Source organism: Botryllus schlosseri, chromosome 6, assembly GCF_051294905.1.
Source record: "Botryllus schlosseri isolate E-star chromosome 6, Bs_hap1, whole genome shotgun sequence".
NCBI lineage: Eukaryota > Metazoa > Chordata > Ascidiacea > Stolidobranchia > Styelidae > Botryllus > Botryllus schlosseri.
Genome location: NC_137241.1, coordinates 23,954,598 through 23,970,564, shown reverse-complemented (window position 1 = coordinate 23,970,564; position 15,967 = coordinate 23,954,598). Strand labels below are relative to the sequence as shown.

Sequence of the window (15,967 nt, the reverse complement as noted above, 5' to 3'; positions counted from 1 at the left end):
CCTCTGGATATCAAGTATTCGTACAGCACAATCCATAATATTTGGTCAGCTACCATTGCTTCAGGCACGAAAAGGCGTCAGTTACACTATGCATACCTAATGCATATACGACCTCGTCGTATGCGATCTATGCATGAATGAGCGGTCTTACATTGAATCGGTCTCTTTTTTGTCTCCACGAAGCTGGGTAAATTTGCTCTGCGTAGTGCAATCACGTAGTTACACAAAAGATGAAAAAACTACATTCCCTTTGCAAACATGTATTGTACAACATAGGATACCGGACTGAAATAGGGTAACCGCCATTTGTAATCGTAATTGATTACGACAATTACAACATTTTCAAATAATCGCAATCGCAATTGGAAGTAATCTTAGAAGTGATCGATTGTTTTGTATACATAATCGATTGCTTTGTATAGGGACGATTACTGAACTTTTTAGCTTTACAGGAACTGTTGACTATGGTATATAACTTGGGCATTACAAGGACTATATTGACTGAGAGATAAACTGAACAAAGACTAGAACGACGTATCATATTAACAGTAGCTAACTCGGACCTGTGAACCTCATTTCTCAGTATTACATCACAAGCATTAACCATCGTGAATCCTTCCTTAAACAACGTGATAAGAATTAGATCAGGAGTCACCAACCTGGTGCCCGCGGGCACCAGGTAGCCCACGAGGACCAGCTGAGTTGCCCGCGAGTCTGCTCTAAAAATAGATCGAATAGCAGCATTTGCCACTATTCGTCAGATTATCACCAGTGAGCTTTTAAATATATAAATTGAGTGATTTAGCTATTGTTGTTTAAATCACACTAGAACATGTTAGGCTACTTAGAAATGAAAATACATATATATATAAACACTTAAAATGATGATATCAAATATCCCCAATTACAATTAGTAATATACCCACATGTAGTAGAATAATAAGATATCTAAGACGTAGAATAGGCGATATGACGGCATACCATCCACGGTCTTCTTGAAATGGCGCGGGGCTCAGATATGGTAGCCCGACATCCCGGACAATGCCAAAGTAGTAAACAACATTACTATCCGGTAGCAGATAGCGGTGACGTAGTAGCAGATGCAGTATTCCCATTACGTATTGCATCTTTTGACACAGCTTGCCTCTCTTACACTCAACGCAGTTTATAGTACCATGTTTCTAACTTTCTGTAATCGATGCTGCTCTCATGGTATAATGAAATCTGTCATGTCTGGATGCTGAACAGTCCGAGATTGAAATTGTACCACTGCAAAATCACCTCCACCTCAAAGCCCACAAGGCTGCAGCAAGCTTTTGGCGTCTTGTTTACACGGAAAAGTACAGTGGTGAATGCGCAATGCGCACTTGCACAGCAGCGATGAAGGTTGCAAGCGTGTTTGGTTCAACTTATCGTTGTGTATTAGCCTTTGCGGACACGACATTGAACAAAAAACAAACACAGAACACGCCTCACATTGCACATCTGCAACACTCACTCAAAGTTGCAGTGTAAGTTACATACCAGAGTACAGCGCACTAGTTGATAGCATTCTATGCCAAGCCTCTCACTGACTGGTTTAGAAACAGATAACACGATGTCCACTGTCCAGTCTAACGTATGACGTGATTTATTTTAAAATCTGAGCTTACAGTTGTTATATAATAATTTATATAGACATGGTGCGAAGTAATTCGTGATTTCTTAAAAAGTCCTTGTGGCTAGCAGGATGAAATGAGATGTTTTGAATTAAAAGAATCTCTTAGAAGTCTTAACGCTATGCGATACCTGCCCAATGCTATGAATATCACAGCGGAAATTCCGTCTGATACGGGTAAACGGTGGGAGTAAACGGTAGCCCGTCGCTTCAATCAGTACCCAAAAGTAGCCCTTGCAAAAAGGTTGGTGACCCCTGAATTAAATCCTTTTGTTGCCGCATAGTTCATCGATCTTTGATCTTCCATCATCGTTGTGCTAGGACTGCTAGCAGCGTTGGGGCTAATCAAGTAGTTATAAGATGACTTGACTATAGAGTCACTTTGCAGAAATGACTTGACTCGGAGTTTATGACCATTTATGATTCACAATGTGCAGACAATGGACCGACAACAACGGTAGGCCTATATAAAGTAGGCTACAAGCTGCAAAATGTCAAATGATAAGTTCACGGTGTAAACAGCAGTGTAAACGATCCAAACCAAATGCAGGTTACAAAAAAAATTGACTTTGTAAACAATTTTGACAAAATTTTGACATATTTTGACATGTCAAAAAAATCGCACTAGTCATAAGTAATCAGGTGTCGACTATATCGGTGTACCTGTTTGCTCACCTATGTTGGAGGATAGGGAATTTTGAATAATTTGATATCCGCAGTTTTTAGTGAAGTGAAATAATTTCATGATCAGATCATCACGATTCCATTGCGATTGCAATATGTTATTCGAATGCAGACCATGATGGTAGAATACTTGGTCTAGAGTTGAATTTGGTAGTATATAGCAATAACTCGATCCACTGATTAGCCCATGTCAAGAGCAATTTCACATCAAAATTGTCCATCACCCAGCCATTTTTCTATGAAGCGGTCGTTACAAATGTGAACTCAATTAATGACCACGGTCTGGAGCTTTCAAGTTTAGATCGCTTGTATTGTAAGACAGTTAACAGAGGACCTCGAGTAGCGGAAGTAGGCTTACGCCTGTATGTTTCCTGTGCTTGCAGTATAGCCTACTTAAGTAAATAATACTTCTACTCGTAATATTTTGTGATTTACTTACCAGCCATTTACAGTTTGTCAAGCAGAAGTATATTTACATTCATATTGAGAGAGAGAGAGAGAGAGAGAGAGAGAGAGAGAGAGAGAGAGAGAGAGAGAGAGAGGAGAGAGAGACTGACTGAGACTGAAAAATTTCACGGAGTTAGACTACCAACAATCATTAACGTTCCACTAAAGTTAAGTAAAGTCCTGAATTTTCGTCGTGCCTCGCGCGAAATAGATAATATCGGACAGGCAGATATCTGAGATATGTTTTCATGAAAGTATCGGTCGATATAATTACGGTAACGGGCTGCAAGGTTCCCTTCACCACCACCTTGCCGCCCATATGACATATGTTTCATTACGATAAATATGTCTCAGCAGAGCGTGCTGGAACTATCGCAGCTCGATCAACTTCCAGATTTTGACAGTCTTGATTTTCACAACAATATATGGCCTCCTGAATTGAGTAGATTTAAAGCCAGGAAATTCTACTTACACTTGAAGTATATTTTTAGGTTGCCAGTGAACTCGGCACCTGGTGAACTCGGCACTTGGTGAACTCGGCACTTGATGAACTCGGCACTTCGTTTGACCGTAGATGCTGTGCGATCTCTATTGTTTCAAGTTTATGACAATACAATGTTTCCCATGAACACATCGAAACTTATGAAGGCCAAAATTATCAGTTTTTGCCTTCAAAGAAGCGGATATTATAAATTAAATATCGCCCTTCAACTATATTTTGTTAGCAGGATGTTTCCCCAATGTCACCCTCCACCTTGCTCCATATAAATTAAATATCGCCCTTTAACTATATTTTTTTTAGCAGGATGTTTCCCTAATGTCACCCTTCAACCTGTTCTTGACCAGCTACCTGTGACAAAATCACACCTTCCTATAAGTAATCAGCTAATACAAAATCAGTATTGTTGTGTTGTATTGAACTTATAAAATCTCTAATAAACTTAACAGTTGAACTTATCAATAACTAATCAACTAATATATAAAATGTATATATTTTGCACGATTCTTGCATCTCCAAAGAATTGAGGCATGTTTTTTTTCATCTTCCTGGTGTAAGAACGATCGACCTTAGTCGTCAAACAGCATATCTCATCCTCTTTGCGATACACCCTCCAATATTTTATTAGTTCACTCGTCCGAGCACGACATTTCAGAGTTGACCTGAGCAGCGGGCACATCGGATAACGACGACTCAATGAGATCATCTTCCTGCAAACAAAATTATAAGTTAAAATCTGATCACTCTTATCGAATTAATTAGCACTATTCAACTTACCTGGTTTTTTGTTTTGTTTTATTCGCACAACTTTGGCGCTTATCGCCTATAAGGTCATTTGCGCCCAGTACATCAATTTCAGTAATTTCAACGATCTTTTACGGTCTTTTTCGTCAGATTACGGACGACTTCCATGCACGCGCTCTTCCACCATCAGTCTCTCTCGATTTTCATGCACCCGCAACTTAGTCTTTTTGATGCCATCTTTCGTGAGTTCGGCTCTCTCTTTCTCTGGGCTTTTCAAGGCGCTGCATATACAGCGGGATCGGCGATGAGGAGCCCAGATAAAAACTTACCTGGTTGTTAAGATCGGCTACCGGTAGCGGCCCCACTTCAATCTCAACGGCATCTTCCTGCAAACAAAATTTAGTTAAAATCTGATAGCTCACATCGAAGTAATTAGCACTATTCGACTTACCTGGTTGTAAAGATCGACTACCAGTAGCGGCCCCACTTCAATCTCAACGCACATGTCCAATTGTCCATCGCATATGTCAATCATTCCCTCTATCCGTCAAATTGGCAATACATGTATCGAGTAGACCACATCGACAGACGGCTTTGTTGCGTCACAATACAAGCGCCGATTTCACCAGGTGCCGAGTTCACCAAGTGCCGAGTTCACTGGCAACCTATTTTTAGGCTGCTTTTAAAAACACTAATTCTACTCATAGCCTACTCGAGCGCATTTTTGAGTCGCTGCTCCTGCATCTCCTTGAGTAGCTTTCTTGACTTTGACCGTCTCTTATAGATGACGGATAACCGTGAATGACGGTTCTCTCGTAATGATAACATCAAGATGTGACATTGTATCATATAGCCTTTATTTATTTATTGAACTTAAAATGTTCACAATACTTCGAGAACTTCTGAATCATCATCATCATCATTGGTTTATTAGCAATTTTATCAGTTCAATACACCACAAAAAAATGCGATACAATGAAAAGACAGGAAGGTGTCGAAGCGACAAGGAGCAGTCTATGGAATCTGACACCCACCTTGGCCTAGGCGATGTAAAGAGGAGGCATGCACACTGAATGAAAGTAAAGAAGATAGTATAGAAAAAGAAAGCGACAATAAATAGGGCGGCATGTCATGGGAAGCGAGATCGATAGGTCAGTCGTGGTCCGGTAATCTTGAGGATGGACTGTATTTATTTAGTAGTAATTGCTTGTATTTCGACTTGAATGTGGACATGCTCGTCGACTGTCGGATGGCCGGCGGGATACTGTTCCACACATCACTGAACTGAAAAAATTTGAAGAAGCGTGTATAGTTAATAAGCACAAGAAGGAATGTTACCGTAAATTGCTATAATTATGTAAAATATCAGTCTATTTTTCACGTGGTCAATTGATTTGATAAAAATTTTAATAAAATGACGATGATGATGAAAAAAATACCATGACCAACGGTAATTCACCATAGATCTTGCAGAGTGCTACGGCTGATTGATTATTCTCTATTTCCCGCGAAACATACGTGACGAATGACGATGGCGATGAGGCGGTAAATGAACGTTTCTGTTGCGGCGTCGCGTACGTGTGTTGGAAAGAGTTGAGGTGTCGACTAAATCGCAAGTTTCCGTGATCTTTCAAATCTTCAGTAATTTCATTGAAGGCAGAGTAGTTCGAATTCAATCTGCATGATTCATGGAGGTAGTGGTGTCAGATCCAAATCGTTTCGACTCCTTTCCTATTACCACATCATGCAGTCTTTGATGTCTGTTGTGGTGTTTTGAATTAGTGATGAAATTGATAATGAACTAACTTACCTCCCAGTAATATAGCCATAGATGATTGAATTGCCATAAGGCTATGTACCGACTATGTATATGGTTCTGATGTGACCTGACTGTGAAAATGCGCCAAATTTTCTTGATAATATTTTATGTACCAGTAATCATTGTGTGGCCAACCTCAATTTCATTCAAGGTGGTGTTAATAGAAAGATTTTATCATATCCTACCTATATTAATTCCAAAAATACACACGGTAAGTATTATTATAATCATGGCAGTCATGGCACTCTAACCCCAACCCCCAAATCGACCGCGGAGCACAACCTGGCATCGATCTCGCCTTCAGTCACATGCCACCTGATTTTGTCACTTATCATTTTATATGGTTGCCAGTAAATTCGGCCTCCTGTAAATTCGGCTAGGTAAATTCGGCCCATGACAACGGTAAATTCGGCCCTCCGAGAATATTGTATTAAAATGTATTACCAACCGATTACATAATTATACTATTAATGAGTGATTTATAATATGTCAGGGTATGCGTGGATCGCGTAATCGCGGGAGATAGAGCGGATATTCACTGCGCCGAATTTACCGAGAGCCGAATCTACTCGGTAGATTCTTCCCTTGAAGAATTTTGTATAAAAATGTATTACCAACTACTAATGTGAATTAATTACATGATTAAATCATTATCGACTTATTTGGAGGTTATAGGGTATGCGTATATCACACAGTCACGAGAGATAACGCGGATATTTACGGGGCCGAATTCAATCGGTAAATTCTGCCCTTGGAGAATTTTGTGTAAAATTGTATTACCAACTATCAATGTGAATTATATTACATAATTATATTATTATCAAGTGATTTGGGGGTTAGGATTAGGGTAGGGGTAGGGTTAGGATTAGGTTAAGGTTAGGATTAGGGTTAGGTAATGCAGATGTTAGGGTCAAGGTTAGGTAATGTTATTGTAACTGTTATTGTTACCCTGGCCATGGCCGAATTTACCAACGGCCGAAGTGACTTGGGGCCGAATTTACCAGGCCGAATTTACTGGAAATAGTTTCATATTATCTCCTTGAACTCTCATTCAGTGTGCATGCCTTCTATTTACATCGCCTAGGCTAGGCCCAGCCCAGAGTGGAATCGGTGGCAACGGCACGCGCAGCGTCATTTGAGGATTTATGTCTGGTCACGCCGATTAATGAATTATGCTGACGTCACAAAGCGATACCAGAGTCCAGATCCAGAATAAGGCGCTTGCGGTTTACAATGAATGCAAGCAAGCGTGGCATTTGCGCAACAGCGACTATACGGCGTAACCCTAGTCCGGCGTATACCAGGTCTAAATTAGCACATTGTGTCGTTTAATTAATAATTCAGTGTCAAATCAACGCGAAAAATCCGACTGTCGAAAACATCCATCGATTCCAGTCTGGGGCCCAGCCGCTTAGGTGGGCCTGACTGCCCGTGACTGGAATAGCTTATCGGACCCCCTCGCTGATCTTGCAAATGGATAAAGTACTGATTTCACCTTGCAAATGACCAAGAACGGTCAAAACTCATGACAGGGTCTGGTCATCAGCCCCCCCTGTTATGCAAGACCCAGATGTCCCCAAAAAAGTACCGTAGGCGAAATCAAAATATCCAGATGTTCATCCACAGCTGGCGTCGTCAGATCGTTGGTGCAACTATATGCCCCGTTCTTGGCCATCTGCAAAGTGAAATCAATTCTTGCCTATTTGAACATGCACTTCTTGTCCCTTTGCAAAGTGAATCCTATTGTCTATTTGAAGACTTCCATTCCCTTTTGCGAAGTAAGCACCAACCCTATCAGAATCATCTGAAATCGGTGAGATTGCAGAACAAACAGTCTTGGACATTTTCATAAATGAATATAGTTCACTCATTTGTAGGCTACTCCAGACTGGAAACAGCGTTTTCGGCTTCTTACATCTCAGAATAAGTAAGTAATTGAACGGAAAGTTGTGCGTGACGTTCACTACCAATTCCTCTTTGGTTTGTATACTTGTAAAGGAGTGATTGGCATCTCCTGAATGAATCGTACCGAGTATTGGTGAATTAGTGGGTGACCATGAAGTCTCCAATTGATAGCACAGCACCCTGGTTCTCTTATCTAATGTGCGAACGAAATTACATCTCTTCTGGTTCTTACTGAAGCGGAATGGAGCTTGATATTGATACGCTGAAGTTCGTCAATATGAGAAGCCTCATTTTCTATTGCATTATCTGTACTTATGCGTTACTCTACCCTTGATGCTACTGCTGTAACCCCTCCCTTTTTTCTCGGCCGGGTGTAAGCCTGCATTCTGGTATGTTGTACCCATACGTAACTTGTGTAGGGGTCTTCAGGGTCTCTGCTTTGCTTCGACCCCTTACCCGTTTGTTTTACCCTTATAATCAAGCTACTGTCGCACTGATTGCAAAAATATATAATATGGTCGCGACACTGAAACCGCTGGAATTACTCCGAAAGTCGAACAATTAAAGTGCTGAAGTGCTGGCCATTGAACATCCCGTCGAAGTTGAGCTGTTTTTCCGTGACATGAAGGATGAAGCAGTCGCTGTGATGTGACTATATCCCAATGCCAGTTACTCTTATTTTGTCGATTTTGATACTTGAGAACTTTGGGGAAAACGAGAGAAAATCAATAAAAATATAGAAGTACCCTCGGACCATGTTCATTTGTGATTTTATAGAGTAACCAGTTGCTTCATCGGCTATCGCTAATAAAACATCGTAGGGAATGGGTCATCTTTCTCTGGCACATGATTTTCTATAAAAAATAACAAATATTCTAACCTAGCTTGTGCCAACAAAAGGAATTTGTGTATTATCTAAAAATAGTAAATTGAGCTCAAGCTGTCTCTTCGCCTCAATTACACTGGTCTACAAATTTTGAAAAAAAATTTGGACCGAAAAATTTGATGAGTGATTGAGGCTAATTTAAGGCAGCTGAATCCGATTCTGTGCTCAGAATTTCTCCATCACGTCAGATTTTTTCTGTATGAATTTTTCTCATTTTCATAAATTAATCGAATTTCGGATTTTGTTAGTGACATCACGGTAAGCATACAACAGCAACAGACCAAATATTGTTATTAAAATCATCTATCATGAAACCTGAGTCGTTGTAATACAGAATGAGTTAGTTTTCAGTGAACTTGAATCCAGTAATTCTCTATCACGTCAAATATTGTCTCTATGTATTTTTCTCATTTTCATAAATTAATCAAATTTCGCCTTTCCTTAGTGACATTACGTTAGACCAGGGTTATTTGAAATTTAGTAACCGTGACGTCATATTTAGTGATACAATTGTTGATATACGATGCTCTTTCCACTTCTGCTAGTTGCTATCGATTACCCCTGACATACTTGTGTCGGTCGAAAATATTTGGGTTTATATCAATATGGATATATTAGGCGTTTAGGCCTATTCAATTGTATATTGAGGTTCTTTACCTCTAAGACTGTCTTCAAGCATTATGAAAATGTATGTTTTGAAATAGTGGTTACTCATTTGAATAGGTTTAGTTGATGTAAGGAAGGTGTGTAAGTCAATCCGCGAAACTTGAAACATCGTCTCACATGCTAGGGGTTGCCAGCTGCAGAACTAGGCCTATACTTTTCAAGTAACAATCATGATGTGCTTCTTGCGAACTTACAACCTACTTATTCATAAGCCAGACGATGTAATGGTAATATCTTGGCTCAATTCAGTTATAATATTATACTCACAAGCATAGGCGCTGAACTCAGGTATGCTAGGTATGCCGCGCATACCTAGGAATTTTATTGGGTATGCGGCATACCCAGAATTCGGCTAGGCCTGTAACTGACTGGCTGGTGAATTGATCGATTTAGAATTAAGCAATGTATTTCGTACTGCTGCTGAACACTTAAGCAAATCAGCAGCAATAAATTCATGCGCGTAGCAAAGACCCGTCCTTTTGGAGTGACCATTCTGACGCTAATATTCAGTTGCAATTCTGTAAGTCGTATTTCATCAGTGTCGTGCGCGGCCAGTGGCCACAGCCAATTAGCGAAAAGCATGTTTCCAATTAGCGAGACTAGTTTGCGCACAATGTAACGCAACGCGATCTCGCGTTGAGATGATTCCTAACTCATTGATTGCCGTGCGCTCTGCAATCGTCGCTGGCCTGATTTATCGCGCCTCCAGCAAGCCTCGTTCCGCTGGCTTGAAGAATCGCATCTGGAATAGGCCCAGTGCGCACTATACCATCGCTGGCCTGCACACGATACCATCGTTGGCCAACACAATTGCGTGTGCAATAGGCCTGTTACGAAATATATCATCACTAGCCTAACGGTCGCGTCTCGTGCCTAGAATGCTTTGGCTCTCGATTGTGATTAAAGATTGACATCGCGAAACTGAATGACATCGAATGTTCGCAAGCATGTGTGACGCGTGCGTACATGCGTACTTGATTTCCGCTAATACTTGAACATAACCATCAGAATATGTGTCTCAAGGTTTGAGTTACTAAAGATGTCAATCTCTATTGGGCGAAATGTGGCGATTGTCATCTCCTGCTGTGTCGGAATATGATATCTGATGCGCCGGCCGGAACTATCGCGTTTTCTGATATTGTGATGTCAGACTGGCTCAGACATTGAACATGGACGGAATTGATTAAAATGCATACTGATCGTGAACAGACAGCGCCGTAATTGATTTTGATTAATGCTAATACTTAAACAAAACGATCAGAAAATTGTCTTGCAGGCTCTTGATATCGAAACTTCTGACTCCCCTGAAATCAGAGTCCAGCAAGCATATACTTTCCATTTGGGAGAATAGTTCCTATAACTTCAGTTTATTAGCCGTCGCCACAGATGCGTATTCGTTTGTTCTCGAGGTGAGTGATTGAAATCTCCTGATTGTCGGCGCGCGTGGTGGCGAATATGTTGCGGGATATTGTGAGCTCGCTAGTAATCCTATAGTATCGTGATGTGTCTTAGTAGTGTCGGGTATTACGTGCGAGTCCGTTACACAAGGATGCCGATCCGATCGATGTATTATCGGCATTGGTGCATGCACTGGACCATAGTATACTGATGCTACCTAGGTAAATTTGAAATGAATTTAATCAATTCAGCAAGCGGCCGGCTGGCTACGCGCCTGCTCAATACTATCGTAATTTTGTCACCATATACTAGTGACAGGTGATGTTGAACGCTTGCGAGTCGGCTCATTTGTCAATTCTGACGCACTATGACGTCAGCCCTTTGTGACGTCATCGATCCCGCATACCTAGAGAAAATGAGAGTTCAGCGCCTATGCTCACAAGTTAACGACTGCTCAAACTCTAAATTCTGATATTATACGGGCTAGTGGATGAGCAAGTGGGATCCTGGTCTTAAATTTCCCATGCATGGCCCGCTAGCTAAATTACTCTACCATAACATTGAGTTGAGTTGTGACTAGTGTTTGTTATTAGTTTTGTTACACAGCCTCGCTGTAAATATTTTATCAAAACCTGGAATTTAGTGCTTGTATCCACTTTGAAAATGTCTATAGCAGGATGTATCTTGAACTGAACAACTCGTATCAACAGCTCGCTGTGGCAGAGAATAGTTTACTTTTATGAAATGCTAATTTGTCTATGCTTCCAACAATCGTGAAATTCGGTTTGCAATTGTATCAAATCGACACTGTCACTGGCGTTTCTTGAGATTACAAAACTCGGTACCAATATTTTTAAATGAGTTAACTGAGTTCGTTTCAAGTTACGATGACATAATGGTAGTTTCTATTTTATCGTTAATGACCCCCTTGAAAGTTTTCTAATTCTAATCTAATACTTTCATAAATTATTGCTACTGTTTTATATTTTCCAGATCGATTTTACTTGTAAGTGGCATACTCAATAGCCATTTTTGACGGTGTTCATCACGAGTCATGTCAAACAGTGACGAAGATAGTGAATCTACAATTGATTTGGACCAGCGCTACATTGACCTATGCAATGCAGTGAATATGGATAAGCCAACAAGAGAGCATGCTTTTCAAGACTTCCAAAACATAACCAGAAATTATACTCTCGAAGGAGATCCGTTGCACTGGCTCGTGTGTGCTTTGTATGTGAAGAGCAGAGAGAGCGAAGTCCCAACAATTTCGGGTATTACAAATAAAGGAAATTTTATATCATTGAATAAGCTTCTCAGCGCCGCGAAATTGAATTTTGTATCATTTTTGAGAAAAATGGAGAAATGGTTGGAGATGTGTCCCGATGTTCAGCGTAATTTCCAGGACAGAATGAAATCTCTTGAAAGAAGCTTCTGCGTCAACACCCCGATTTTTAAAAAGTTTTTACCGTTGTTTACCACTGTATTTCGTGATCCATTTGACCCACAAAACACCCCAACAAAGCACAAAAGTCGAAGGCCAAGAAAAATCCAATGTACTACAAATGACATTTTCAAGTTCTGCTGGACCCTATTCATCCACGCAAAGGCTACTCAATATCAAGCGTTAACGGAAGATTTGGTTGGATCTTATCAATTACTCTTGAGCGTGATTAATTTTTGTTTCGCTAATGCACTGCAATGCTCTCATAGGGTGAGACTATTGAATCCCAACTTTTCCGGACTACCAAGCGGCTGGGACAGACCTGATTTCACTCCGCCCGCTCAATTTTCTGACATTATTTCGATTCTTGTGGAAAATGAGAAAGACAGTGGGCTCTCTCGTACGCAAGCCAATGATTTCTCCTTCCGTGCCAAAGTCATCAACCGTCATCAATTCACTACATACGTAAAATCTCTACTGGGTTCTGGAGAGGTTGACAAGGTTCTTGAAGGCGATTCTGACACAATGGATGACCTTTTTCTCCCTATGAATTTTGAAAAGAATAAAAAGGGAATTGATGCGCGCTATGGCGAGCATATTTTGACTGAAGGTAACTTTGACGAAAGAATATTCCTCGGCGATAAAGTGGAAGAAGAACTTGGCACTCCCATCAAACACAAAGCAGATGACAAGATAGAGGAGCCTGTCTCTGGTAATACGGCACCTGTTACCAAATTATTGGATATGAACGCTGACGCTGCTGGGATTACAAAACCCAGAACCCCTTTGACAAACCGGGTGTTGCTTGTGGGCAAAGAGAAAGGTAATACAACGCCTGTATCACAAGCGATGCAGAGTGTTGCTAAACTTCAAATAATGCTGCAAGGCAAGGGACTCCACTTCTCCCAACCATTCGTTCGAGATGTTCTGAATAACTCCAAAGAAATTGTTGACGAAGTCTCAGAAAGATTGATAGGTCTTGGTGATAAGTTTTTAGCGGCATACTCCAAGCCGCACAATGACATATCAGGAGGAAGTACAGATTATGGTGAAATTCGTTTAGAAATGATAAAGAAACTCTATTATAAAGTGCTGGAAAGCATTATTTGGCAGGAAAAAAAGAGGATGGAGGCTAACAAAAATGGATGTAGCTGCACTGTTCTGCTTGGGCGTGACGATTTCCATGCACTTTTATTCGGATGTTGCGTTGAAGTGGTGCTTTTCTCCTACCATTCCATGCGCGTTTTTCCTTGGGTACTTTGGGCGATTGATACCAAAGCGTACTACTTCTATAAGGTGATTGAACTGATTATAAGAGCGGAAGAAGGATTATCTCGCGAAGTCGTAAAGCATTTGAATGGGATCGAAGAGCAAATTTTGGAAAGGTTAGCGTGGCAAAGTGGCTCTCCTCTTTGGGATGCAATCAGCGATTTATCAAGCGTGCCGTCGTGTGAAGATGTTAACTATCCACATCAAATCACAACTTCCACGAACCCTGTTGCTGTCCATCCGCGTGTGCGGCAAGTGGCTGTCCAATCCACATCCATGACAAATTCTATGAGGTCCGAGTCTAATCCGAATGCTCACGATCGATTTAGTTCTCCGATGCCTGGAACCGGCCACGTGAAACGTTGCTTGTTCCAAGACAGGCATAGTAACGGTATGGCAAATGCACCGGCCTCCATCATTAACGGAAATGTACAAAAGCCGAGACGTACCGGATCGCTAGCGTTGTTTTTTAGAAAAGTTTATCATATGGCCGGAATTCGTGTAAAAGATCTCTGCGACAGATTGAATATACCGCCTGGCTTACAAGCAAAAATATGGACTTGCTTCGAGCAGTGTTTGATACGGTGCTGTTCACTGATGAAAGACAGGCATATGGATCAACTTATCATGTGTTCCGTCTATGTTATCGCGAAAGTCACCTCGCACGATCAGTCCTTCCAGGAGATTATGAGGTGCTACAGGAGTCAGCCGCAGGCTTGCAGCCAAGTTTATCGCAACGTGTTGATTCGCTCGGCGGACGAGAACTCGATAGAGGAGGAAAGGGATGATCTCATTCAATTCTATAACAAGGTCTTCGTCCCGGTTATGAAAGATTTTGCCAAAAAGTTTGGATCGTCTTCGAATACAAACATGGAGGCACCGCCGCTTTCGCCGATGCCGTCCTCTCGCGCTGTTGTCAAGTCGCCGCGCAAGGTGGTCGGGAGCTACCAATATCAGATTTATGTCTCTCCTAGAAAAGCGAGCGACTCTTTGAAATCATCTAGTCCCGCTTTGGAATACAGCTTCCAGAAAAGTCCTTCGAGCAATTTGAGACAGTTCAATGAGATGATCAGCCGCCACCGTCCTATTCAAGGAAAGAGGAAGCTTAACATGAACGAGAGTTTGAATGTTACTGGAAATCACGCTATCGCGTCGAAGCTCCAAAAAGTCCACGATGACCGCACAAAATTGAATTGACCTTGAATTACCTAATATTTCACTTTTATATTGTTATGAAATTGGACAGTAGTTTTTTCTTGATTTCTAGGTAGAATCATGTTTCATTTCCGATAAGTTTTGATAAGATTTTAACGAGACTGTACATATTCTCTACAAAATGCTTTGAGCTTATGTTTTTCAGCTCTGCAATAGGTTTTTGGAAGTTTCCATTCTGCGTTTGTGGCGTCTCGCTTCGTTACTCGAGTGTCGGAGTACAATTTACGTTTTAGTTGATCGAGTGCTTTGTATGCTTCCAACTCTTTTTGAGCAATGTTTATGAAATTTTGTTGAGTGGCAACATGACTTCAGCACGATGAATTTGAATTGCGCCGAATGGAGAAGGCTGGCAAGAATGGTAAAATATTGTATTCTTTTCGAATACATGCAACAAACTCAAATCACAATGGTTGTGTGGGATTTACCACGTTGGTCGAGTGTACATAGGTTCCGGTAGATTGTGGATCTGCACATGTTAAGATTTACCTAACCTATCTAGGTTTTATCAGGTATTATGGAGATCAATCTCTGCCAAGTTTATCTCAGTTGCAATTACGCTGCAATGGCTTGATAGTTTCGGGGGCGAGCGAGGAACGGGCTTGGAATGGAATTGGAGGTTTGGATTCGCATAATTCAATGAAACTGATACAGTATATTATTGTTGTGACGTTCGGGATAATCACTATTCTACAAGTGCGAGACCAGAGTAAGAGGTGCGTACTGGGTAATTCTTGAGGCTATGCGGCATAAATATGCTGGTAAATTGTGTGATTTGGAATAAATTCACAAGGTATTCCCGTTTACTTTACGTGGTGCTTCCCATCTGAGCAGATTGGTGAAGCGATGCAACCTCGATATTAAAGACTTCGATTTGTACACACACACTGAAAGGACTATACCAGGGCTGGCCAACCTTTTCAGCCAAAGGGCCACATTCGATTGGCGAACTGTTGCGCGGGCCACTAGCCGCGCCAAGCGCGAAAATTTTTTGAAGTTCACAAGTCAATAGTATTGTCATCTGACTATATTGCAGGCTTGCTGTATATCGCTGGGCTCAGTTTGCAAGGACTGGGCTATTGGCGTCTGAACATATCGATATCGAAAGTTTCGACCAACATGCGTCAATAATTTTGTGCCTAGGTTTCATAGTCGACGGTCTTTTTGCGAGTGCAAACGCAAAGTCGCATATGTTGAACGACACTCTGTCTCGTAATCGCGAATTCAATCTGATACCATAAGCGTTCTTTCATTTTCACAAGGGGCAACAATATTGAAAACAAGAAATCGAGTGACAACATGTTGCGCGAAGCGTGTAGAAAATTTTTACTTTTGAT

General features: G+C 41.1%; 1 protein-coding gene and 1 long non-coding RNA gene across 2 annotated transcripts; one reads left to right on the top strand and one right to left on the bottom strand.

Moving 5' to 3' along the window:
• Nucleotides 1-3,684: 3,684 nt before the first annotated feature.
• Nucleotides 3,685-4,594, bottom strand: LOC145440213 (uncharacterized). Its single transcript, XR_013915468.1, has 3 exons — nt 4,483-4,594; nt 4,361-4,417; nt 3,685-3,997 (listed from the first exon to the last, which is right to left on the bottom strand). It is a non-coding gene; the product is annotated as an uncharacterized LOC145440213 (long non-coding RNA).
• A 6,591-nt stretch (nt 4,595-11,185) lies between these two features.
• Nucleotides 11,186-15,040, top strand: LOC145441664 (retinoblastoma-like protein 1). Its single transcript, XM_080319583.1, has one exon. The coding sequence runs from the start codon at nt 11,760-11,762 to the stop codon at nt 14,613-14,615; it is 2,856 nt and encodes a 951-aa protein (XP_080175709.1). The 5' UTR covers nt 11,186-11,759; the 3' UTR covers nt 14,616-15,040.
• The last annotated feature ends 927 nt before the right edge of the window (nt 15,041-15,967 follow it).

Bases quoted from the DNA above. Each gene is read 5' to 3' on its own strand.
- LOC145441664 (XM_080319583.1), top strand. From the start codon at position 11,760: ATGTCAAACAGTGACGAAGATAGTGAATCTACAATTGATTTGGACCAG.